General features: G+C 41.7%; 2 protein-coding genes across 2 annotated transcripts; both read right to left on the bottom strand.

Annotated features, from left to right (window-relative positions):
• Positions 1–496: 496 nt before the first annotated feature.
• LOC132779244 (vomeronasal type-2 receptor 26-like) lies at positions 497–10,128 on the bottom strand. Its single transcript, XM_067469590.1, has 6 exons — positions 9,887–10,128; positions 6,680–6,857; positions 5,203–6,063; positions 3,949–4,173; positions 3,277–3,403; positions 497–1,398 (listed from the first exon to the last, which is right to left on the bottom strand). The coding sequence occupies exons 1-6, from the start codon at positions 10,126–10,128 to the stop codon at positions 497–499; spliced, it is 2,535 nt and encodes an 844-aa protein (XP_067325691.1).
• A 7,374-nt stretch (positions 10,129–17,502) lies between these two features.
• On the bottom strand, positions 17,503–27,558 carry LOC132779243 (vomeronasal type-2 receptor 26-like). Its single transcript, XM_067469589.1, has 6 exons — positions 27,317–27,558; positions 26,076–26,253; positions 22,838–23,698; positions 21,749–21,973; positions 20,434–20,560; positions 17,503–18,425 (listed from the first exon to the last, which is right to left on the bottom strand). Exons 1-6 carry the CDS (start codon positions 27,556–27,558, stop codon positions 17,503–17,505), a joined length of 2,556 nt encoding a protein of 851 aa, XP_067325690.1.
• Between the last annotated feature and the right edge of the window lie 362 nt (positions 27,559–27,920).

The following is a 27,920-nucleotide window of genomic DNA, read 5'->3' as shown; positions in this document are numbered from 1 at the left end:
TTTGTTTCGTTATTGTTTTGAGGTCGTTTCGTTATTATTTCCGCATGTCTGGGCCAGTTTTATGGTTTAATTAGTGAAAAAAAATTATAATATCATACCAACAGTCAAGAACAGAGGGAGAGGGAAGCTTCAGAAGTTTTTGGAGGTTTTTTAGTGTATTTCGCGGTCGCGTCCGCCATTAACGAATCGATTCGTTATTGTTTCGGAAATCGATTCGTTATATTTTTACCATTTACGAAATTTCGTAAATATCGAACTTTTTAAAAGGAAAATTTTGTAATTATTTTAAATATTGAAACAAAAAAAACCCCCAAATACAAATCGATTTTAGAAACAAATTTTTGCGTTGTTACCCAGGCCTAATAAACACCTCTGTTTCATGCATCCTATGTCTTCTTCATTTCTTTGGGGATTGACACACTGCAGAGCTGATATAATTTAAGTCCCTGAAAAATGAAGAAAATGATCTGGAGAATTGATGTTATATTTATTTACATTACTCAATTCTTTTCTTTATCTGTCCCTTTCTATTAAGATCAGGCCTTAGCAAAATGATATAACATTTTGGAGAAAAAATACAGCCAAGCAAGCCAGCACTGGAAGTCAAGATGGAGAAGATCTCCACAGCCACCATGTATTTCCCTTTGGTACTCAGATATGCTGGAACAAAGGAAAACCAGACAGAGCAAAACATTAACATGCTGAAAGTGATAAACTTGGCTTCATTGAAAGTGTCTGGTAACTTCCTAGCTAAAAAAGCCACAGTGAAGCCAACACTGGCGAGGAAACCGAGGAATCCCAAGACACAGTAAAACATGGTAGAGGAGCCTTCATTACACTCCAGTACAATTTCTTTAGTCACTGAATGCATATCAACGTCGGGAAATGGGGGAGAGATTGCCAACCAGACACTGCAAATTGTAGCTTGTATAAGGGAGCAAGAAAGGACAATAGAGCTAGACAGCCACCCTCCCACCCATTTCCTTATCCCAGAGCCTGGCTTGGTAGCCATGAACGCTACAACTACAAGGGTGGTTTTAGCCAATATGCATGAAACTGCCACTGAGAAGATCAGTCCAAAGGCCGTTTGTCGAAGGAGGCATGTCACCTTCTTAGGGTGACCGATAAACAGAAAAATGCAAAGGAAAGAGAGTAGAAGGGAGATGAGGAGGGTGAAGGTCAGGTTTTGGTTGTTGGCTTTGACTATGGGAGTGTTTTTGTGCTTCCGGAAAATCCAAAACACCCAAGCTGTGACGGAAAAAAGGGCAAGAGCAACAGTAACCAAACTGATCCCCAAGGGTTCTTCATAAGTCAGGTAGCTGATGTCTTTCGGAAGACATGCATCTCGGTTCTTGTTTGAATAATGATCCTTGGGACACTGAAAACAGTCATCCATATCTGAAAGAAAAGAAATCAAGCATTTTTAAAGGATGCCCTAAGACTGACATGCACCAATCATAACAATCTGCTAGGACATTATCATTAGCTACAATTCCAAGCAACGCAGGTCTTGGAGGAAAGTTAATCTCCATCCAAAAAGCATTCTTTCTCTTTGGATATGACAATTGAAAAAGTTGTGTCTCATTTATATAGGAATGTATCCCAGGATGGTGAGAAAGCATTCTTCATAACAGATATTTCTTTAGATATGTCACCGAGATACTAATTTTCCTGCCATTTGCACAAAGTAAACTTTGAAGCCAAATTATCTCTGTGAATGGATTACTTTTTCCTCTTTCCGAGATTAGATATAGCAGTCACAACTAGGTTTGTGTATTCTGGGTAAACTGTGATCCGTTTAGGTGTCCCGGATTTTGGTGGGGGCTCGGATTCATTTTTTGGTAGCCTCCCAAATTTGGGAGGGCAGATATCTTGCTTCACTCTGGGATGCTGAAAGATTCATTTTGTATCCAGCCCATTATGGGGGGGGGGGGGGTCCCAGGCTCCCCTTCCTGTCATTTTAGGCATTTAAGCTGTTTCTACTTTAGAGGAGAGATGCTCCAGACAGGCATGCACACTTTCTCTCCCCGGCTCGCACCACACCATGCACTATTCCCAAGGTATTTAAAGGAGGCTTTAAAGCTGTTTCTACTATAGAGGAGAGGTGCTGCAGGCACTGGTGCGTGCTTTCTCTCCCAGGCCTGCACCACACCACACACTCTTTCCAAGGCATTTAAGGGAAAGGTAAAGGTTTCCCCCTAATATTAAGTCCAGTTGTGTCTGACTCTGGGGTGTGATGCTCATCTCCTTTTCCAAGCCGAAGAGCTGGTGTTGTCCATAGACTCCAAGGTCATGTGGCTGGCATGACTACATGGAGCGCCGTTACCTTCTCACCAGAGCGGTACCTATTTATCTACTCACATTTGCATGTTTTTGAACTGCTAGGCTGGCAGAATCTGGGGCTGACAGCGGAAGTTCATGCCGCTCCCCAGATTTGAACCTGCGACCTTTCGGTCAACAAGCTCAGCAGCTCAGCACTTTAACCCACCGCACCACTAGGGGCTCCAAGGCATTTAAAGGAGGCTTTAAAGCTGTTTCTACTCTAGAGGAGAGGTGCTGCAGGCACTAGCACCTGCACTTTCTCTCCCAGCCCTGCACCACACCACACACTCTTCCCAAGGCATTTTAAGGAAGCTTCCCCAATCCCCAGTGATGACCTCCTGGAGCTATCCTCCCTGGACTTCCTTTAAAAAACCTTTTTTCCTGGCATGCTTCAATTTCCTTTCTGCTTGGGGTTTAATGATTCCTTACAGCTGTTTCTACTCTCTACAGGAGAAGCAACTGGTAGTAGTTTTCAGGGAAGTGTGTGTCTTTTTGTTTGCTGGGATTAATAAAAAAAGATTAAATTGTGATGCTGAAAAGCAGAGGAGGAGCCGAGATTGGCTGCTGCTTGCTTTCTTGTCGGGTGGATTTGTGTACCGGGAGGGCCCTTGCTGTTATGTGCTCCTGAAGGTACCGAAGGAAAACAGATCCACACCCAAGTCTAGTCACAGTAAGACACCACAATTGACTGAAAAGGAACATGCAGCCCATCTAATTCTATTATTATAATAAATATGCAGTTCTCAATTCACCAGTATTGCACATTTTAAACAAATGTTTAAAAGATACTTGACAAATTAGTCACCAGACTTTTCCACCAGGATATGAAATAGTACACATATTACACAGTGTTTATCTTATCACTCTCTTCCCAACACTGAAACCTTCAGAACATTCTAAATGTTATTTCAAAATACGTTTCCTACTCTTTCTACTTCAAAATACATTTCCTACCGGTTCTGTCTGAAATCTTCCCTCCTTGGCACGGAAGACAATCGTAACAACAGGGAAGCTCTCCTTCTCTCTTGGCCTTTCTATAGCCTAACTGGCATTTTTCATTACACAGAGAAAGGGGACGTGTCTGTAGACAAAGAACAGAGGAAAACTATTCAGGTGTTTCTATCTTACTGTCCCATTCATGACATTATTCTCATGAGAGACATCTTTGTTTGAACGTTTGTGCAACATCTATCAATGCTATTTGCAATTCTGGGACTCCTGTGTCCAAAAAACATTGCCTGATGCTAAAGAGTAATCTCTGGAGTAGCAGAAAACAAGCTTGCTTCATCTTCAATACGTATTTTCAAATATTTAACATGGCTATTGTGTCCCCTCTTAACCTACTCCAGGATAAACATACCCAGTCCCCAATATTGATCCTCAAAGGGTTTGATTTCCATGTCATTTACTATTTTGGTCATCCTCTTCTGCACACATTCCAGCTTTTCAATATCCTTCTTGAATTTTGGTGGCCATGGAGTTCGCCATTCATCTGATTTCCCTAAGACCATGTCCAGTATAATAGTTGGCTCAATATATTTAAATAGCCAATGTTGCAGAAATATATTTGTATATTTGTGTGTGAACATTGAAAAAATATCTAGATACAGCCTATATGGCTCTTACCTTAAATTTATTGGGCCAAGTCATGTTATTTTCAGTAATGGTGAATTTCTTCTCAGGAGAAGCCTGAGGGTTTATCTTTCCAACTTTTACTTTAAGGAAGGATATATTGGATAACACGGCCCAGTTGATAATGTCAAATCCAGCCACTAATTCTCCCTTTTGGTTGAAGGTGATCTCTTCCATGGCGCTGTTATTAAACGAGACACTTCTCAAAAAGCGGTGAAGCTAAAGTTGAGGAGGAAAAAAATATTTCCTGAATATGATATACATGATATAAAATCGCACCTAAAGAACAGACAGCATTTGGGGGAACATGTGGAGCAGAGTTTCCTTGAACATCTCTACTTATTATATTCTTAGTTCTTTGTTATTTAAGATATGTACTGGAAACTGTATAGAAGAAGGGGCCAATTTATCTCCTCTTATATGCCCATCAGAGGGTGGATCCAGACAGACCTTTATTCCAGGAGAATCTGTGTTTCAAAAATGTGGATTTTCCTGGGGGCCTGTCCTTACCCACCCCAGAAAGCGCACGCTTTCTTGGGTGGGTGTCCAGATGCTCTTGCGGGACTGGCCTGCAAAAACATCTGGAGGCCCTACCCCCCCCCCCCCAAAGCCCCCAGACCGCTTAGAAAAGTAACAAAAACTTGCCTGGCCTCCATTACAGGCTTCGGCCAGCTCTCCTAGAATGTAGAAACGGCGCGCCTTGAGAGCGAGGGGGGAGCTATTTTCCTCCATCCTCCATCCCCTCCACTCTCCTGGTATGGCATTTCTAGCTCTCTGAGAGCTGGCGGAAGCCTGTAATGGAAACTGGTTAAGTTTTCATTACTTTTCGAAGGGGACTGGGGACTTCATAGGAGGGATGTGGGAATTCCCACAGTTTACCAGGCTTATTTAGTCTGGTAAACTGTGGGAATACTTTAAGGGCTGCAATATTCTGCAGTCCAGATCGGGAAATATTCCAAGAAGGCATGGAATATACCCACTATCTAATTAATTCGCTGGTTTTTCCTGGTTTGTAGCAAATTAATTTGGGACTGTCCAGAAAGCTGTCTGGACAGCCCCCCCTTTTTTGCGGTAGAATATAATGGAGGAAAGATTCCATATACACAGAACAGACCATGTCTGCAAAGACCCCTGTTTCACTAACTGACACAGTCATCTGGTCGTCTTCATGAGATAGCTTTCCACATAGTAAAATAATGATTGTTCCATGTATACCTGCAGTAAAGTCTTGTACATCAATCAAATTACCTGCCATGGCTGTTCATTCAAGAAGATCTGCTTTATGCCATTTTTTGTTGTTCTACCTCTAAATCTAGATGAATACATAGCATGCAAAGCATGCGCTACAGCGTAGATGGCCTTATAGATGCTATAGCTGTGGGCGGTCATGTCCATTTCAAAAAGGGATATAGGTAGTGTTTCAAGTTTCTCCTCTCCTGTGCACATTTTCACATCTTCCTTCTCCACAGAAGCATCAGGAAAAGAACAAAAAAACACAATTTTCCAGAATGTCCTCAAAAAACCGTCTTCTTTTTCCAAGTAAGGGTTTTTCATGCGAAGAAAAGTCTTGAAGTCCAAAAGTTCCTTTGAGTGAACTGCGAAGGACATGGCACCATGGAGGAAATTTATGTCAACTTCCCTTTGCCAGGAAAATGAGGTGAATTCCATCTCGGCTGTTAGAATCCAGACTTTTGTATTCATTTGTTGGGGTAAACCCTCTGCTTCTGCAATGAAGGGGACCATTCTCATGATCATAAGGGTCTCGATTTTACCATAAGCAACCACAACATTGGCAGTGCTCCTTATAACACTGTTAACTGCTGCAACACCTTTCTTTGCCATGTTATCAAACCCAGAGTAATATGTCATTTCAGGGAATCTTTCCATAAAAGCAAGACAAATGCCTCTCTTGGAGAATTCAAGAAGAACATTTTTTACAAATCTTTCTCCACTATCGTCACTGTGGTAAACCACCCCAATCCATACCCAGTTGAAATATAAGAGTAACCGGAGAATCCCATCGTATTGATCAGTCTCGCGTGGGAACATCCAATGGAGAAAAGCAGGTTGAATGTTGTTATCAGTTGTGACAAGAGAGCCATAAATTATCTAAAGACAATATATAGTTTTTGGGGAGGAAAAGAGGAGAAGTAAATTGATAGGAAAGAGAAGCCAAACTTGAATTCAGGTTTCATTATTTTTTTTGTGTGGAGAGGGGAACAGAATTAGAAAAGGGCACCTGTGGAAATTACTGTATGTCTCCTAAACTTCTCATGCCTCGTATTCAAGAAGGATGGTGAAAACCAATTATTCTAATACAGTAGAGTCTCGCTTATCCAACCTTCGCTCAACCAAATTCTATATTATCCAACACAGTCTGCCTCCTGTTCGGATCCACAGCTGTTTCAATACATTACAATGTTTTGAAGATAAATTTGTAAATACAGTAATTACTACACAACGTTACCATGTATTGAACTGCTTTTTTTGTCAATTTGTTGTAAAACATTATGTAATTTGATGTTTAATAGGCTTTTCCTTACTCCCTCCTTATTATCCAACATTTTCACCTATCCAACATTCTGCCGGCCTGTTAATGTTGGACATTTGAAACTCTACTGTATCTCTATCTGTATCCAGTAGTCTTTATTGTTCAGCCTTTACATTTGGATAAATTCATTGTCTCAAAATATTGGCAGCTTTTTTTTTTTGCAGCACATCTCACCTGTGGCATTTTGTACATGCTCATGACACTTGCCATGTCGAAGCAGAATTCATAGTTAAGTCCTGCAATGACTGCTACTGGCAGAGACTCAATATCACATTTGTAGTTTGGGAAGAATCTTCCCCGCCTGGAGAGAATTTCCATTGAAGCACGGTATGTCCAGCTTGAACTAAAATGACTATTGTAGATGTGAAAACCAAGGGACATGTTAGGCAAGACTTGCTCATCTTCATTGACCTCCTTCACAGCAAATTCCAAGGCTGCAACATGCTGGTAGAGCTGTGGCATTAACCTAAAATGAAAATCAGATATTGTTGAACAGTATATCTTCTTTATGTCAGGGATTCACTCCTTTTCTCCTTGATATAGAGGGGAAAAAATATTCACTAGTATGCCTGCATTCTGAAAAATGTATGAAGAACTATATGAAGTGGGACACCCAGACCTGGAAATCTGGTTTGATTGAACAGGAGCTCAACTTCTAGCACAATGCTACTAGATTAGGCATGGGCAAACGTCGGTCCTCCAGGTGTTTTGGACTTCCACAATTCCTAAAAACCTACCAGCTGTTAGGAATTGTAGGAGTTGAAGTCCAAAATACCTGGAAGGCCAAAGTTTGCCAATGCCTATACTCGATAGAAGTTCAATCAGCTTTGGATGCTCTTAATTAAAAAGGCTGAATTTTGTTTAGTGCCATAGAACAATATCATAATTGGTTTCTGGATACAATTCAAAAAAGCAGAAGGCATGTTGGATGGTATGCAATCAGATTGTTCCGTCTCCCAGGAGCCTGATTTGCCTTACTTTATAGTTGCTTGAGGTTGCTTCCTCTTGCATTTTCTCCCAGGGCTGCTGTAGCTTTGCAAGAGTCCTAAAAGTTAATAGTATCAGTGTCTGCAGGCCTCTTTGCAACTATTGGCTTAGAGAATAGCTCTTTGAGTTTAGGGACCGTTTTTTCTCCCAGGGAAAGATCTCCATTTTAGTTTCTCCCCTGCCTTTTCAGGTAGAGGAAAGACTTCAGACGTGCTGATGGCTAAGCAGCCAGCTCTGGGAAAACCATTGCAAAAACTACTTTATAGATAATTTGAGTAAGCTATATTAAGCTATAGATAGTATATTATACATTATAGATAAGTATTAAGGTATATTGAGTTAATATAGATTATTTATTGTGTATTGAGCTGTATTGAGATATTATAGACAAATAACCTTAATTGAGAAGATTGAGTTATATAGTTATAGAGAGAGAGTCTTCACTACTTTGTCTCCAGAACTAACCTTACATTATAGATAGGGAAAAACCTGCTTTTTTCTAAACCACAACAGCTTAAGGTTAGGGTGTTAAGATTCCAGGATCTTATCTGCCATCTGGAGAAAGGGTTACTTCTGTAACTAAAGAAAGGAAAGAATATTTATTGTAGTTTCATCTATTGACTGTTTGTTTGCAACTTTGATGAACTGTGCCAAGACTTCAAGGACTTTGAATAAATAAATATCCTTTTTTGATGTTTAAGACCAGTAATAGTCTCAGTTGCTGAGTATCTCAAGCTTCTCAATATAGACACTTGCGGTTCGCTCAGGCATAGAGAGAAGCATGTCGCAGTTTTATTTTTTATATCGTCTGGGCGGATGGCACACAGATATATACCATACAGTTTTCTTTTTATAAGATGGTTATGTACTGTATATGTATAGCTCAGTCCAGACTCTGAAAATGGGCTCTTCCTTTCCTTTTCATACGGTTCATGCTATCGGGCTATAGACGTTTAATTTTATGTCACTCTTTATCTTGTATTGTTGAGATTATTATTTATTTGGTAATCATCATCATCATCATCATCTTTATTTATACCCTGCCACCATCTCCCCAAAGGGAACTTGGGGCAGCTTACATGAGGCCAAGCCCAAAATTACAATTTAGCAAAGTAAAATACAAACAAAAAAAATAATAACATCAAAATAAAATATGTAAAATAACAGAAAATACAGTAAGCAAATGCAAAATAATAAGGTGGAGGAATAGAAGCACAATGATCATGTGATTCTCCTCATCATCACAATACAAGAACTACTGAATGATGCAAAGACATCTTGTAGCAACTTATCAAATTAGAAAATGAAGTTGGTACTTGGTAACATGAATGTTAGTAGACTGAGTTTACTTCCTCAAATACATGAAGTGCTTAGTAACAGACATGTATAGACAGACAGTGTTTGAATAGCCATAGGTAAAGGTAAAGGTTTCCCCCTGACATTAAGTCCAGTCGTGTCCGACTCTGGGGTGTGGTGCTCATCTTCATTTCTAAGCCGAAGAGCCGACATTGTCCGTAGTCACCTCCAAGGTCATGTGGCCGGCATGACTGCATGGGGCGCCATTACCTTCCCACTGAGGCGGTACCTATTGATCTACTCACATTTGCATGTTTTTGAACTGCTAGGTTGGCATAAGCTGGGGCTGACAGCGGAAGCTCATGCCAGTCCCCAGATTCGAACCTGCGACCTTTCGGTCAACACGCTCAGCAGCTCAGCACTTTAACCCACTGCACTACCGGGGACTCAGTGAATAGCCATAGACATGCAAAATTTGTGGATAGGACGATGAGATGACAAGTTTTGTATTAATTATGATTATTGGGTGACATGAGGGAAGATATTACCTCATGGCAAGAAGAGATAACCATATGGAAGGTTAGTGGAATGCAGTGTGGTGGTAGCTTGAAACCAGAAAGGAGATATGATAAACTGACCAGTGGGGCCTTAATATGGCTGGTAGGTTAAGTAGTAGTAGTAGTATAGTAGTAGTAGTAGTAGTAGTAGTAGTAGTAGTAAATTTTATTGATTAGCCCTGAGGCCATATCACAATACCAAACCAAACAAAAAGGCTTGATAAAACTTGATTACACTCTATATTATAAGTTAAATAAAACACTTATAACAAAACAGTAAATAAATAAATATAATAAAACCGAATATAAACATCTTTCCATATCACGCCTACAATTTACCCCTACAATTTACCCCAAATGTTAAATAGTTTTATAATGCATGTCATGTGTAGCAAACCATTTTCTCTAAGGTGCTACAGTACTCTTTCCATACTAACAATACTAACAGTGGAATCAGCAAAAATGGACGTCATCCTAGGTCAAATCTGGAAACATGTGTATTACCAATGCTATGATATGGTTAGAAAATGAAACTACTTACAGATGGTCATCCAGTTCCTGAGATGGACGCTTTTCAAAGTTTACAGAATTTGAAAATAAGTTGACCTGAGACAAAATAGCAGCAATGATAAAATGTCCTGAGTGATAATATTGGTGAACGAAGGGATAAGCCTCTTGGGTTGAACACTGTGTAAGCGAAGTCTTGCCTAAGACCTTGGGCAGCAGCAGAACTAACATGAAAACCAACAGCATCACAAATATGACCACATTGGAAGGGCTCATCTCGGACACCTGTTCCTCTCTTCCCCCTTTGGTACTCTGTCTCCTGGCAAGAAAACAAAGGTATCAGCAGCCTTCTTCTTTGAAGGCTGAAAGCGAGCAACTTGCAATATAACAAAAAAGTGCTTATCCTGTCAGTCCAGCCGCAGTGCAGATACCCAGACTGACAGGTGCATGGGGATCCATATGCTAAGCTCCAAACGCTACCAAATATATTAATATCCCTGATATTTGTCACAGAATCATTTGAACTCCTCAGTGTAAAGAGAATCATCCACCATAATTATGACTGGTTTGATAATAACAGAATAGTTAATTGCTCAGTTTTGTTAGTTCATTGTGACATTGAAAACATGTTTATCATGTCTTGACTTAGTGTAAGAGCAAAAAAAAAAGTGAGGGGAGGGAAACTTTCTACAAAGGAAACTTTAAAATTTCCCCCTCTTCTACCGTGGGAATGAAATCTGGACCAGAACCTGGGAAAAAGTTCCTGCTCAGGGTAAAACTCTCAGAATATTCACTCATCATATCCAATAGACATATTGCCTTTGGGTATTTTGGAAGCTGTAGTCCAAGAAGCAATGTTTCCAAGCTTAGATCTGGGTCCAAATATTTGTAATGAAAGAGACTTCCAAAGTTTCGATTCCAGGTGAGAAACTTCCCATTGGGTACTTTCAACTATTTTGATTTATGGTGATTCTAAGGACTTTATCGCATCAGTTTATTATTTATTTATTTATTGTATTTATATTCTGCCCTTCTCACCCCGCAGGGGCTTCAGGGCGGATTACAGTGCACATATACATGGCAAACATTCAATGCCATAAACATAGAAGCGTTTAAGCTTGATGAGGGTATATTAAATTCTGGCCAAATTCATGGTCCACTTGTGGCACCAAGTCCTTGATGGAGTACTTCCTCATTCTTTTGCTCACTGCTGGAGATTTTTATGCCGTCGTAAATTAGTTAAATTAGTCTCCTCGCATAAATGGTACCTAAATTTCCTACTAATCATTTTTGGCTAGCTTCGAACAAACTTGCCATGATTTTGAATCCAGCTGAGGCCACTGATTTGTGGGGAGCTCAGTGAGGTGTACGCTGATCTAAGGGATTCAGAGAGTGCTGAGTACCCCATATTTAAAGAGAGGGTTAAGTTAAGGTTTGGCTTAATATCAGAACAGAGTAGAAAAACGTTTAGGGAAGTCAAACAGAAAGCTGGAGAAACATTCTCACAGTTGGGAAGCAGATTGGAAACAGCTCTAGATCACTGGCTAGAGGGGAGTAAAACGACCACTTTCGAAGATCTAAGACATTTGATTTGTATGGAACAGTTTCACAAGCTGATTTCCATACAAATGAGGTGGTTAGTTAAGGAGAAGAAAATTAAACAAGTGGCAGAACTGGCAGCTTGGTTGGACAAAATGGAGGCTGGCTGGAATTTGAGTCATATCTCAGTAGCCACCAAAAAGCCTAGAGAGTGGGTTCCAAAGGAGAAAATTGACAGGGAGAGTCAAAACCCAGTCAGAAGAGATGCCATTTCTGGGACTGCCACAGGAATTATTTTTTGTTATTTCGGTCATCAAGAGGGACATAAGAGAACTGCTTAAAAATTAAATAACTAAAGGCCAATCACACCACCTAAGGCAGTGAAAGTGGTTAAACAAATAACTCCACCCAAAGAGAACCGCACTCCACACCAACAGGAAGAGCCTGTGAAAGTGATGTGAGTATGGAGTACAGGCAAAAAGATAAATGGAGATTATTTGAAGTTGGACATTATTGGCCCCATGTCCCATAAAATACAGGATGGACATAGGTTTATCCTGACTGCAGTGGACTTTGCTACCAGATACACAGAGCAATTCCCTTAAAGGAAATGGATTCAAAGACAGTGGCAGATGTGCTGCTTAACTTATTTGCATGCGTGGGGTTTCCAGGATCAGTTGTCATGGATCTTGGAACTACATTCATGTCCCAGATGATGCAAAAACTATTCCGGACCTGTAGACTAACTTCTACTCCGTATCATCCCCAAACCAATGGCCTGATGGAAAGGTTCAACGGTACCCTCAATCACATGCTAAAGACTTAGGTCCATAAAAACCCTAATGATTGGGACAAAAAGCTACAACACTTTTTGTTTGCATATCAGGAAGTGCCTCAAGCAAGCACAAAGTTCAGCCCTTTCGAACTGCTGTACGGAAGAACACCACGAGGGCCTGTGGACATCTTAAAAGAAGTATGAACAGGAGTAGAGCAAATTCCAGAGACTGAAATCGGTAGTTATATTGAGGACTTGCAAAGACATTTGGCCATCATGAGAGACTGTGCAGCTGAGAGTTTGGCGACTGCCCATCTGAAACAGAAGGAGCAGGCAGATCTCCATGCAAGACACAGAAATTTTAATGTGGGGGATAAGGTTCTTGTATTGAAACCAAGGTCATAGAAAAAGCTAGAGGTTGCATGGGAAGGACCATATGTAGTTCTGTCTAAGATTTCGGAAGTCACATATCTAGTGGGAGAAAACACAAATGGGGGAAGATGTAAAAAGTTACATGTAAATATGATTAAGCCTTATCATTCAAGGGCTAGGGTGATTATGCAAGTCTCCCAAGAGACAGGTGGAAAAGTTTCGTTGTCTGGTTGGGGAAAGGTGTGTGCTGAGTGTACTTTGCCTTCTGTGGATGAGAATACGAACCTCACAGATCCACAGAAACAGCAGTTGAAAGACCTATTACACCAGCATAAAGAGGTATTTTCTAATATACCTTGGCTTGTCACCGTATCAACACAGGGACAGCTAACCCTATTGCATCTTTGCCATACCGTGTAACCAGAGAACAGGCCAAGCTGATCTCAAAAGAGATCCAGGAAATGTTAAATCTTGATTTAATAATCCCATCAAGTAGCCCATGGTCATCTCCCATTGTTTTAGTTCCAAAACTGGATAACACCATTAGATTTTGTGTTGACTAAAAAGGTAAAGGTAAAGGTAAAGGTAGTCCCCTGACATTAAGTCCAGTCATGTCTGACTCTGGGGTGTGGTGCTCATCTCCATTTCTAAGACGAAGAGCCAGCGTTGTCCGTAGACACCTCCAAGGTCATGTGGCCGGCATGACTGCATGGAGCACCGTTACCTTCCCGCTGGAGTGGTACCTATTGATCTACTCACATTTGCATGTTTTCGAACTGCTAGGTTGGCAGAAGCTAGGGCTGACAGCGGAAGCTCACGCCGCTCCCTGGAATCGAACCTGCGACCTTTCAATCAACAAGCTCAGCAGCTCAGTGCTTTAACCCACTGCGCCACCAGGGGCTCCTGTTGTGTTGACTACCGTAAGCTAAATCAGGTTACCATATCCAATGTATACCCTATGCCAAGGATAGATGAACTCATAGAAACAATAGGATCAGCCCAGTATATAGTATTACAACTGTAGACCTGACAAAAGTTTATTGGCAGGTTGCTATGCACCCGGAGGATCAAGAGAAAACTGCTTTTATTTCTAGGGATGGTTTATTCCAGTTCAAAGTCCTCCCATTTGGTTTAAAGAATGCACCTACAACCTTTCAAAGGTTAATTGATCAGATGTTATCGGGTATGAAAGACTTCGTCCAGGCATATATAGATGATGTATCCATCTATAGCCAGACGTGGGAGCAACACCTGGAGCATTTGGAGAAGGTGTTGAGCAAGATCAAAGAGGCTGGTTTAACTGTTAAAACCTCAAAATGCCAAATGGCCAGATCGCGAGTGAAATATCTAGGTCATGTAGTAGGAGGAGGAACTATACTGCCGGATATGGACAAGGTACAGGCAATAACAGAATGGTCGAATCCAAGTACCAAGAAACAAATCCATTCATTTCTAGGAGTTGTAGGATTCTATAGACAATTTCCCTCCAATTTTAGTTCTCTTGTGGCAGTGTTAACAGATTGTACAAAGAAAGCCTCACCCGATAAATGGTATGGACGTCTGAGTGTCAGACTGCCTATAAAATGTTAGAGTGCTTTGATGACTGAACCTGTTTTGCGCATTACACATTTGTACCAGAAGAGCTTAAGCCTGTTAAATAAACATTTTATTATAGTTAACACTTTACAACAACCTGCTTGTGAACTTCATTGGTATTTAAACCCTCTGAAGAAAATAAACACTATAGTGACACAGAAGGGTGTTACTAAGTATCCTCTCCACGCATACAACTCAACCCGAATACTAAGCAATAAGGTGGCAGCATACCCAATTGAAGAAGCCTTTTAAAAACCTCTCAGTTCAGACGTCATTCAAATATATCTATACACAGTTATATCTTTCCCTCTTTTATCAATTTCCCTCCTGTGATATTCCTTGTAATTGGTGGCACAACAGTGTGATCCTTAGTGTGAAGTGTCTTATAATTGCTGGTAGCTTGTGGGATTCACTATTTTCAGAATTCCCTGTTCCTTCTCCCTGCTAAAGAAGCTCCTTGGTGTGAGACGTCATTATAGGCGGCATATAAATGTTGTAAATAAATAAATAAATAAATAGACATTTTGTAGTAGTGGGGAGGCTTGTATGTTCCAATGAACCTGTGGGCAAAATCGTCAGAGTCATGTGCTTCCAGGAGAGTTCTCTTGGGTGGCAGGGCCACAGGGGAGGAACCAGACCAAGCACAATATGACGTCCTCAATGGCGGAGCAGGTGGATGATAACATGGTATATGTTACAACAGCTATGAAGGTAGAAGAAGTCTGCAACAGATGACAAGCCACCAGTCATTGGGTTAATCATGCACTGGACGTGCACCTCACACTGTGAAGACTGTGTGTGGATCAGTTGTGCACTGATCTCCACACATAAATCAAATTTACACACAGGCATCTTCCAAGGAAAATAAATCAAAACCAAACAAAAAACCCATGGCAAACAGCGAGTAGCGACGAGTGCAGGACTGTAAAATCTGGCACATGGGTGGTGGATACATGTTCAAGGTCAGACGAAGTTGAATAGTTCAGTAGCTGTATCCATGACTGAGCAGCCCTTTTCAGGATCCATTCCACGTGGGATTGAGAGCAGCGGGGGGGGGGGGGGGGCTAGAAAAGGTGCCCTAAACTACTCTGCCTCTTTTATCACTAACTGGACTTTGGAATGTGGAACATATGAACATTGTTGTACAGATAATGAACGCATAATATGCTATTATTGCAAGGGAGCTGAGACACTTTGACATCGATATAGCAGCAATTCAAGTGACCCAAAGAGCAGGAGAAAGATAGCTGAAGGAAGAAAAGGGAGGCTACACCTTCTTCTGGAAAGGACTGGCTAAACAAGAATGAAGAATACTTGGAGTTGGCATTGCTATCAGAAATGGCATGGTGAAACATCTGTCCGAAGAATCCATCGGCATCAACGAACGACTCTCAACACTCCGGATTAATCTTGCCAGCGGACAACCATCATAAGTACCAATCACCAACACTAGATGCTGACAAAGACATCAAGGAAAAATTACTTTCAGCTGGACACCATTGTATTGGAGATACTTAAAGAGAACAAAATCCTCCGGTAGAGATACTCGCACTTTCTGACCCATTTCCCCATGTGATGTCAGAAAAGGCAGCGGTTCAACATATGTTACCACTTGTTACTGCCCTTTCTATTATGTGATGGGGAGGAGGGAAAGGGTGCTAAAACACCCTCTCTTGCCCATATAAGTGATGAGGGAAGGAAGGAGGGCATGTGGGGCATCATGAGCTGCCCCACATGCCTTCCCTTTTGACAGTGATTGCTGGTGCAATGGCATGGCCCAAAAGAGCCATGTGAAAAGATCATAGGAGATATTTGTTGGAAAACCATAGCAACATCTGCTGCATAGTATCCTGCAAAAACAAAGTTTTTGCAATTTGATAAACTTTCCCCATGTTATTAATGATAGAACCAATTAGAAAATGACATGTATAACCCAGAAACAAAAAGTGTGTTACATAGAGTAATTGGTTGTACAATGTTGGTATGAATCAGAAGAGTGATATAGCACATTTTCTATGTAACTCTACAAGTGTTAAAGTTGTCTGATCAAGTACTAATGGACAATAGTACTGAGTGAGCCATTTAGCAGATGAGTGGAACTTTTCTTTCTCCATCTAGGCAATGATACTTTCGTTCAATTTACTTGTGCTTCCCTTTCAAGCAAATCTCATGACAGTGTTGTCCATTTATTAACATTACAGGGTCCTCTCTCCTCCTCCAACCCCAAAGGGCAGTATGGTAAATACTCAAGGAAAACTCAGTAAGTGATTGTGGAGAGGACATAATAGTCAAAACTATTCCTCTTTATGCTCATTTTGAAATCGTATGTCTATAGGAGAAATTCATGTTATAAGGACAAGGACTTGAGAAACAATACTATTTATAACAGGCATGGGCAAACTGTTTCCCCCCAGATCTTATCAAGCCTATCATTGAGAAGACTTCCTGATCCCAATGGTCTAGACCATGTCCTCTAAAGACCAGCAGAGCATGTACCATCAGTCCCAGGTGTGACCAAATAATCCACAAAGACGATGAGGAGTAAGCAAATTTCAAAAGTCAATTACCAGTAATATCCAAAAAGCAAGTTCAAGTCCAAAGTCGTTGTTCAAGAATAGTCCAGTTTCCAGAGAGCATGAGAGTTCAAGAGTCCATGGTCCAAGTTCAAGAGTCTATGGTCTTGGCTCAAGCATTGGAATTATAGCCAGCAATCAAGTAATGAATCCTACTTTCAGATGAGTGTATTATCAACTATCCCTCATCCACACTATCCATGACATGAATAATCAAATCACACTCCCTCCCTGGGGTCTCCGTTGAGGCTGTGCCAACATCCCTGGCACCCATTGTGTGGCTATCAAAAGCTTTGTGGCCTGTTCTGGATGGACAGGAACAGAGCTATCCGTCCCATTAACACCAACCCAGTTTGCCTTTCTTCCCACACCCCTTCCATGGGCGAACCAAGAAACAGCCACCAGACTTCAAATCAAGCAATGATGGTTTATTAAATTTTCCACCACATCTACAAGCTAGTTATCAGTGACAACAGATGGTGATCCTGCACCAATCAACAAGAGGATCCTAGCTTGCACCAGTTTGGTCCAACAGCAACCAGAATGGAACAATCCTGTATTTCAAGAATCTGTCAAAGTACTATAAATAAATACATCTGTATGTTTGCAAGTGTGCTTTCATCAATTTTTGCAGCTCAAACTCTGCTGACCTCCACTTTGACCAAGGTGAATAAACACCTCTGTTTCATGCATCCTATGTCTTCTTCAGTCCTTTGGGGATTGACACACTGCAGAGCTGATATCATTTAAGTCCCTGAAAAATTGAGAAAATGATCTGGAGAATTGATGTCAAATCTATTTACATTTCTCAATTCTTTGGTTATTTCTTTTTTTTAGCTGTCCCCTTCTATTAAGATCAGGCCTCAGCAAAATGATATAACATTTTGGAGAAAAAATACAGCCAAACAAGCCAGCACTGGAACTCAAGATGGAGAAGATCTCCACAGCCACCATATATTTCCCTTTGGTACTCAGATATGCTGGAACAAAGGAAAACCAGACGCAGCAAAACATTACCATGCTGAAAGTGATAAACTTGGCTTCATTAAAAGTGTCTGGTAACTTCCTAGCTAAAAAAGCCACAGTGAAGCCAACACTGGTGAGGAAACCGAGGAATCCCAAGACACAGTAAAACATGGTAGAGGAGCCTTCATTACACTCCAGTACAATTTCTTTAGTCACTGAATGCATATCAACATCTGGAAATGGGGGAGAGATAGCCAGCCAGACACTGCAAATTGTAGCTTGTATAAGGGAGCAAGAAAGAACAATAGAGCTAGACAGCCACCCTCCCACCCATTTCCTTTTCCCAGAGCCTGGCTTGGTAGCCATGAACGCTACAACTACAAGGGTGGTTTTAGCCAAGATGCATGAAACTGCTACTGAGAAGATCAGTCCAAAGGCCGTTTGTCGAAGGAGGCATGTCACCTTCTTAGGGTGACCGATAAACAGAAAAATGCAGAGGAAAGAGAGTAGAAGGGAGATGAGGAGGGTGAAGGTCAGGTTTTGGTTGTTGGCTTTGACTATGGGAGTGTTTTTGTGCTTCCAGAAAATCCAAAACACCCAAGCTGTGATGGAAAAAAGGGCAAGAGCAATAGTAACCAAACTGATCCCCAAGGGTTCTTCATAAGTCAGGTAGCTGATGTCTTTCGGAAGACATGCATCTCGGTTCTTGTTTGAATAATGATCCTTGGGACACTGAAAACAGTCATCCATATCTGAAAGAAAAGAAATCAAGCATTTTTAAATGATGCAGTGATGGGCAACCTTTTTGAGCTTGGTGTGTCAAAACTCGCCAAAAAACTGAGCATAACTCAGGTCGGGTGTCACTTCGAGAAAAATACCCAATATAACAAAAATATGTTATTGTAATATATAACTGTATTTAATAAACCAAATAACTAATTATTTAACTTACCTGCTTTTTTCTATAATGTCATATATCTCGGCATTATAGAAAAATGCTGGTGCAGGAGCTGAGGATGAAATGTCCTTCTCGGGATGCAGCCCCATTCTTCTGCGTATGTGGCTGCATGTGGCCGCGTGTCATCAAAAATGGCTACGCGTGTCAGTGCTGACACACGTGTCATAGGTTCGCCATCATGGCCCTAGGCTTAACATGAACCAATCCCAACAAACTACTAGGACATTATCATTAGCTATAATTCCAAGTGGAGATAAATTTTGAATGGCAGTTGATTAGACTATCTACTTAAAGCTAATGAATGGGACATACCATTCAGGCATATGAAGAATTCTTGCTAATTTTCTCATATTTTTTTTAAAAGGTGATGTGGCACTTGGTAGGTTTTTTATGGGTAAACGCTTCAATTGACATCTCAACTATAATTCCAAGCAATGCAGGTCTTGGGCTCAAAGTGAAGGAGGAAAGTTAATCTCCATTCAAAAAGCATTCTTTCTCTTTAGATACAAAATTTGAAAAAGTCGTGTCTCGTTTATATAGGAATGTATCCCAGGATGGTGAGAAAGCATTCTTCATAATAGATATTTCTTTAGATATGTCACTGAGATACTAATTTTTCTGCCATTTGCACAAAGTAAACTTTGGGGTAAAATTATCTCTGTCAATTGATTACTTTTACCTCTTTCCGAGATTAAATATAGCAGTCACAACTAGGCTTGTGTATTCTGGGTAAACTTTGATCCGTTTCTGTATCCCGGATATTGGTGGGGGCCCGGATCCATTTTTTGGTAGTCTCCCCAATTTGGGAGGGCAGATATCCTTTTCACTCTGGGGTGCTGAAAGATTCATTTTCAATCCAGCCCATTTTTTGGGGGGGGGGGGGGCTTCTCCGGCTCCCTTTCCTGTCATTGTAGGTATTTAAATGGTTTCTACTCTAGAGGAGAGCTGCTGCAGGCACTCGCACATGCACTTTGTCTCCTGGGCCTTCACCATTCCACGCACTCTTCTCAGGGCCTTTCAAGGAGGCTTTAAAGCTGTTTCTACTCTAGAGGAGAGGTGCTGCAGGCACTAGACCTGCACGGTCTCTCCCGGGCCTGCACCATGCCACACACTCTTCCCAAGGCATTTTAAGGAAGCTTCCTCAGTCCCCACTTCCAGATAAGGAAGTGTGATGAGCTCCTGGAGCTATCCTCCCTGGACTTCCTTTAAAAAAAAACCTTTTTTTCTGGCATGCTTCAATTTCCTTTCTGCTTGGGCTTTAATGTCTCCTTACAGCTGTTTCTACTCTCTACAGGAGAAGCAACTGGTAGTAATTTTCAGGGAAGTGTGTGTGTGGGGTCTTTTTGTTTGCTGGGATTAATAAAAAAAGATTAAATTGTGATGCTGAAAAGTAGAAGAGGAGCCGAGATTAGCTGCAGCTTGCTTTCTTGTCGGGTGGATTTTTGTACCAGGAGGGCCCTTGCTGTTATGTGCTCCTGAAGGTACTGAAGGAAAACAGATCTACACCCAAGTCTAGTCACAGCAAGACACCACAATTGACTGAAAAGACACATGCAGCCCATCCAATTCTATTATTATAATAAATATGCAGTTCTCAATTCACCAGTATTGCACATTTTAAACAAATGTTTAAAATATATTTGACAAATTCTTCACTAGACCTTTCCACCAGGATATGAAGTACTATACATACTACACAGTTTTTACCTTATCACTCTCTTCCCAACACTGAAACCTCCAGAACATGCTAAATGCTATTTAAAAATACGTTTCCAGTTTATACTTCAAAATACATTTCCTACCGATTCTGTCTGAAATCTTCCCTCCTTGGCACGGAAGACAATCGTAACAACAGGGAGGCTCTCCTTCTCTCTTGGTCTTTCTATAACCTAATTGGCATTTTTCATTACAAAGAGAAAGGGGACGTGTCTGTAGACAAAGAACAGAAGAAAACTATTCAGGTGTTTCTATCTTACTGTCCCATTCATGGCATTATTTTCATGAGATTGTTGCAACACAGAGTAGGCTTCACCTTGCTTCCAAACACCACCACACAAGAGCTGTAGTTTTACAGTTTATTGAGGAAAAATCCAAGTAAAAAGATCTTCAGGTAAAAGCAGGAGACATAATCCTATTGGCAAAGTTCAAACCAGAGTGCCAGGTACAAGCAAGGAAACATTTGCCCCAAGAATCACAATGCAAGAAATCCCAAGCGTACTGTTTTCCAGGCTAAGGTTATTCCATGAAGCTTTCAGGCTAATAAGCTATGTTGAACTGACACTTTTACAGAGTTTCCAGGAGGCTTAAATACCTTCCCAACATCAAAACATTAAGCTCTCAGCATCATAAAACCATTGCGACAACCTTGCACCGGGCTAGCTTCCCGTCTGCTTGCCAGAGGCGAACTGCTCCTGACCTGGAGATCAAGGCGAGCTTCTCGGGACAAATCCTTTTCTATACTTTCTGTATCATTGTGGAAAGGCACCTGGCCACTATTTCCTTCGTTAAAATTCCTTTCTGGTGAAAACAGCTGTGTTGATACTGCACTGTCTGCGAGAGCCTCGGAAGCAGGCTCAGAGATTTGAGGCACAGACAAAGAGTCAGGAAGCTGAAACCCAACAGTTATCTGAATCCCATCATCCTCATCGTCAGAAACTAGCTCAGCCACAACAGAGATACATCTTTGCTTGAACGTTTGTGCAACATCTATTAATGCTATTTGCAATACTGGGACTCCCGTGTCCAAAAAACATTGCCTGATGCTAAAGAGTAGTCTCTAGAGTAGCAGAAAACAAGCTTGCTTCATCTTCAATACATATTTTCAAATATTTAACATGACTATTGTATCCCCTCTTAACCTACTCCGGGCTAAACATACCCAGCCCTCAAAACTGGTTCTCAAAGTGTTTTGTTTCCATATCATTTACCATTTTGGTCATCCTCTTCTGCACACATTCCAGCTTTTCTTCTTGCATTTTGGTGGCCATGGAGTTTGCCATTCATCTGATTTCCCTAAGACTATGTCCAGTATAATAGTTGGCTCAATATTTTTAAATATTTGTATTTTTGTGTGTGAACATTGAAAAAATATCTAAATACAGCCTATATGGCTCTTACCTTAAATTTACTGGGCCAAATCATGTTATTTTCAGTAATGGTGAATTTCTTCTCTGGAGAAGCCTGAGGGTTTATCTTTCCAACTTTTACTTTAAGGAAGGATATATTGGATAGCACGGCCCAGTTGATAATGTCAAATCCAGCCACTAATTCTCCCTTTTGGTTGAAGGTGATCTCTTCCATGGCGCTGTTATTAAACGAGACACTTCTCAAAAAGTGGTGAAGCTAAAGTCGAGGAGGAAAAATAGAGTTCCTGAATATGATATACATGATATAAAATCATACCCCAAAAACAGACAGCATGTGGGGGAATATGTGGTGCAGAGTTTCTTTGAACATCTCCACCCATTATATTCTTAGTTCTTGATTATGTATGTTAGGTACTGGAAACTGTATGGGAGAAGGGGCCAATTTATCTCCTCCTATATGCTATAACCCATCTGAGGGTAGATCCAGACAGGTCTTTATCCCAGGAGAATCCGTGTTTTTAAAATGCGGATTTTCCTGGGAGCCTGTCCACACCCACTCCAAAAAGCGCACACTTTCTGTGGTGGATGTCCAGTTGTTCTCATGGGACTGGCCTGCGAGAACATCTGGAAGCCCTTCCCCCCTCCCCCAAAGCCCCCTGATCCCTTAGAAAAGTAACAAAAACTTACCCGGCCTACATTACAGGCTTCAGCCAGCTCTCCTAGCATGTAGAAATGACGCACCAGGAGAGCGAGGGCGGGGGGGGGGGGGATTTTCCTCCCTCCTCCACCTCCTTAGCCCGGTAAACTATGGGAATACTGTCTGGACTGCAGTATTCTGCAGCCCAGAACTGGAAATAGTGTGTTTTCCTGGTTTGTAGCGAATTACTTTGAGACTCCACAATGTTGTCTGGACAGCCCCTCCTTTATTGTGGTAGATACTTAGACGGGCCAGCAGAAGTGGGGGAAAGATTCCATATACACAGAACAGACAATGTGTGCAAATACCCCTGTTTCACTAATCGATACAGTCGTCTGAACTTCATGAGCTTTCCACACAGTAAAAGAACTATTGCTCCATATATATCTGCAGGAAAAAAAACTTCTACATCAAGCAAATTACCTGCCATGGTTGTTCATTCCAGAAGCTCTGCTTTATGCCATTCCTCATTATTCTACCTCTAAATCTAGATGAATATATAGCATGCAAAGCATGTGCTACAGCATAGATGGCATTATAGATACTATAGCTATGGGCAGTCATGTCCATTTCAAACAGGGATATAGGTAGTGTTTCAAGTTCCTCCTCTCCTGTGCACATTTCCACATCTTCCTTCTCCACAGAAGCCTCAGGAAAAGAACAAAGAAACACATTTTCCCAGAATATCCTCAAAAAACTGTCTTCTTTTTCCAAGGCAGGGTTTTTCATGTGAAGAAAAGTCTTGAAGCCCAAAAGTTCCTTTGAGTGAACTGCAAAGGAAATGGCACCATGGAGGAAATTTATGTTAATTTCCCTTTGCCAGGAAAATGAGGTGAATTCCATCTCGGCTGTTAGAATCCAGACTTTTGTATTCATTTGTTGGGGTAAACCCTCTGCTTCTGCAATGAAGGGGACCAGTCTCATGGTCATAAGGGTCTGGATTTTACCGTAAACAACCACGACATTGGCAGTGTTCCTCATAACAATGTCAACTGTTGCAATACCTTTCTTTACCATGTTATCAAACTCAGAGGAATAGGTCATTTCAGGGAATTTTTCCATAAAAGCAAGACAAATGCCTCTCTTGGGAAATTCAAGAAGAACATTTTTTACAAATCTTTCTCCACTATCGTCACTGTGGTAAATCACCCCAATCCATACCCAGTTGAAATGTAGCAGTAACTGGAGAATCCCATCATATTGGTCAGTCTCGCGTGGGAACATCCAATGGAGAAAAGCAGGTTGAATGTTGTTATCAGTTATAACAGGAGAGCCATAAATTATCTAAAGATAATATTTAGTTTTGGGGGGAGGAAAAGATGAGAAGTAAATTGATAGGAAAGAGAAGCTAAACTTGAATTCAGATTTCATTATTTTTGTGTGTGGAGAGCGGAACATAATAACCAGGATAGTTAAATTTCTTTTATTTCTATAAGTTAAAATAAGAGAATTAGAAAAGTGCACCTGTGGAAATTACTGTATGTTTCCTAAACTTCTGATGCCTCCTTTTCAAGAATGATGTCTTTTTTTTTCCGTGTCAGGATGGACTTGAGAAACTGCTTCTGGTGTGAGAGAACTGGTCATCTGCAAGGATGTTGCCCAGGGGACGCATGGATGTTTTGATGTTTTACCATCCTTGTGGGAGGTTTCTCTCATGTACCAGCATGGGGAGCTGGAGCTGACAGAGGGAGCTCATCCACATTCTCCCCGGATTCAAACCTCTGACCTGTTGGTCTTCAGTCCTGCGGGCACATGGGTTTAACCCATTGCGCCACTGGGGCCCCCAAGAAGGATGGTGAAGAACAATTATTCTAATACAGTAGAGTCTCGCTTATCCAACTTTCGCTCATCCAACATTCTGCATTATCCAATGCAGTGTGCCTCCCACCTGGATCCACAGTTGTTTCAATACATTGCAATGTTTTGGTGCTAAATTCGTAAATACAGTAATTACTTCATAACATTACTGTGCATTGAACTGCTTTTTCTGTCGAATTGTTGTAAAACATGATGTTTTGGTGCTTAATTTGTAAAATCAAAATGTAATTTGACGTTTAATAGGCATTTCTTTAATCCCTCCTTATTATCCAAGATTTTAACTTCTCCAATGCTCTGCTGGCCTGTTAATGTTGGATATGTGAAACTCTACTGTATGTATCTGTATTCAGTAGGCCTGTGCGGTTTCGTTCGTTAATTCGTTAATTCGTTAATTCGTTAAACATTCGTTAATTTTTGCATATACGAAACGATAACAAAACATATTTTCAAACCCGGAAGGGTTTTTAAATATCGAAACGGCAACCCTCACAGTTTTAACGAGCTTTCGCTCGTTTCGTAAATGGGGCGGGCAGGGGCGAAGGGGCGGCGCGAGCGCGCACCCAGTGAGCCAAGCCCCGCGCCTGCCTGTTGGGCGCGAGCGCGGCTCCCGATTGGCCGGCCCGCGCGCGCTCGCCCTTAGGCTGAGGCCCTCTTTGGCAGGAGCTTCCCCCTCAGCGGCAGCAGCTTCCCCCTCGCCCCTTTGGTGCTCCGTGCTCCTTCTTCCCCAGGCTGGGCTCCAGGCTTGGGAGCCCAGCCCCAGGAAGGAAGGGAATTTTTAGCCACGGAGCAGCAGAAGGGCGAGGAGGAGGCTGCTGGCGACGAGGGCCTCAGCGGCGGCAGCTTCCCCCTCGCCCTTCTGCTGCTCCGTGGCTGGCGCCCAGCTTGGGGAAGAAGGAGGACGGAGGAGCAAAGGGGCGAGGGGGAAGCTGCTGCCGCTGAGGCCCTCTTTGACAGGAGCCTCCTCCCCGCCCCTCTGCTGCTCCGTGGCTAAAAGTTTCCTTCCTCCCCGGTCTGGGCTCCCAAGCCTGGCGCCCAGCTTGGGGAAGAAGGAGGACGGAGGAGCAAAGGGGCGAGGGGGAAGCTGCCGCCGCTGAGGCCCTCTTTGACAGGAGCCTCCTCCCCGCCCCTCTGCTGCTCCGTGGCTAAAAGTTTCCTTCCTCCCCGGTCTGGGCTCCCAAGCCTGGCGCCCAGCTTGGGGAAGAAGGAGGACGGAGGAGCAAAGGGGCGAGGGGGAAGCTGCCGCCGCTGAGGCCCTCTTTGACAGGAGCCTCCTCCCCGCCCCTCTGCTGCTCCGTGGCTAAAAGTTTCCTTCCTCCCCGGTCTGGGCTCCCAAGCCTGGCGCCCAGCTTGGGGAAGAAGGAGGACGGAGGAGCAAAGGGGCGAGGGGGAAGCTGCTGCCGCTGAGGCCCCCTTCGCCAGTAGCCTCCTCCTCGCCCTCAGCGGCAGCAGGCTTGGGAGCCCAGCCCCGGGAAGGAAGGGAATTTTTAGCCACGGAGCAGCAGAGGGGCGGGGAGGAGGCTCCTGCCAAAGAGGGCATTTCCATTTTAAAATATTTTTTTAATATTATTTTAATATTATTCTTAAAAAATACAAAAAATATTCTAAAAATTCGTTAATATTTACAAAATTTTGTAAATACCAAAACTTTTTTGGGGGAAAGTTTTGTAATTATTTTAAATATCGAAACAAAAAAAACACCCCAATTACAAATCGATTTTAGAAACAAATTTTTTCTTGATCAAACAGGCCTAGTATTCAGTAGTCTTTCTTGTTCAGCCTTTAGATTTGGATAAATTCATTGCCTCAAAATATTTACAGCTTTTTTTTTAGCAGCACATCTCACCTGTGGCATTTTGTACACACTCAGGACACTTGCCATGTCGAAGCAGAATTCATAGTTAAGTCCTCCGATGACTGCTACTGGCAGAGACTCAATATCACATTTGTAGTTTGGGAGGAATCTTCTCCGCCTGGAGAGAATTTCCATTGAAGCACGGTATGTCCAGCTTGAACTGAAGTGACTATTGTAGATGTGAAAACCAAGGGACATGTTAGGCAAGACTTGCTCATTTTCATTGACCTCCTTCACAGCAAATTCCAAGGCTGCAACATGCTGGTAGAGCTGTGGCATTAACCTAAAATGAAAATCAGATATTGTTGAACAGTATATCTTATTTAGGTTAGGGATTTACTCTGTTTCTCCTCTCTCTCTCTCTCTCTCTCTCTCTCTCTCTATATATATATATATATTCACTGGTATGCCTGCATTCTGAAAAATGTATGAAGAAATATGTGAAGTGCGGCACGAAGTCCTGGAAATCTGGTTTGACTGAACAGGAGCTCAACTTCTAGCACAATGCTGCTAGATTAGGCATGGGCAAACTTCGGCCCTCCAGGTGTTTTGGATTTTAACTCCCACAAATGAGAAAATGAATTTGGTACTTGGTAGCATGAATGATGGTAGACTACTTCTTTAGATACATGAAATGCACAGGGACAGACCTTTATAGACAGACTGTTCCTGTCACCAAGTCCCATCACCATATCCATTTGTGGATACAGAACTTGCCATCTCATCACCATATCCATTTGTGGATATGGTGATGAGATGACAAGTTCTGTATTAATGATGATTATTAGGAGACATGAGTGAAGATATTACCTAATGGCAAGATGAGTAGACAACCATATGGAAGAAGCTAGTGGAATGCAGGATGGGTGGTAGTTTGGAACATATTGCAATACCAAACCAAACAAAAAGGCTTGATTAAACTTGATTACACTCCATATAGTAAGTTAAATAAAACACTTATAACAATACAGTAAATAAATAAATATAAAAAAACTGAATATATATATCATGCTTCCGTGTCACTCCTATAATTTATCCCAAAGGTTATATAGTTTTATAATGCATGTCATGTGTAGCAAACCATTTTCTCTAAGGTGCTACAATACACTTTGCATACTTCATTCCATACTAACAATACTAACAGTGGAATCAGCAATAATGGACGTCATCCTAGGTCAAATCTGGAAACATATGCATTACCAATGTTATGTTTAGAAAATGAAACTACTTACAGATGGTCATCCAGTTCCTGAGATGGACGCTTTTCAAAGTTTACAGTATTTGAAAATAAATGGACCTGAGACAAAATAGCAGCAATGATAAAATGTCCTGAGTGATAATATTGGTGAACGAAAGGATAAGCCTCTTGGGTGGAACACTGCGTGAGCGAAGTCTTGCCTAAGACCTTGGGCAGCAGCAGAACTAGCATGAAAACCAACAGCATCACAAATATAACCACATTGGAAGGGCTCATCTCGGGCACCTGTTCCTCTCTTCCCTCTTTGGTACTCTGTCTCCTGGCAAGAAAACAATGGTATTAGCAGACTTCTTTGATGGCTGAAAGATAGCAACTTGCAATATAAAGAAAAAGTGCTTATCCTGTTAGTCCAGCTGCAGTGCAGATACCCAGACTGACAGACGCATGGGGATCCATATGCTAAGCTCCAAACGCTACCAAATATATTAATATCCCCAATTCATATTTTTCACAGAATCATTTGAACTCCTCAGTGTAAAGGGAATCATCAGCCATAATTATGGCTGGTTTGATAATAACACGATAGTTAATTACTCCGTTTTGTTAGTTCATTGTGGCATTTCAAAGAAAAATACGTT

The sequence above is a fragment of the Anolis sagrei genome, chromosome 6 (genome assembly GCF_037176765.1).
Source record: "Anolis sagrei isolate rAnoSag1 chromosome 6, rAnoSag1.mat, whole genome shotgun sequence".
NCBI lineage: Eukaryota > Metazoa > Chordata > Lepidosauria > Squamata > Dactyloidae > Anolis > Anolis sagrei.
Note: the sequence above shows the minus strand (reverse complement) of the source record. Positions and strands in the feature narration are given on the sequence as shown.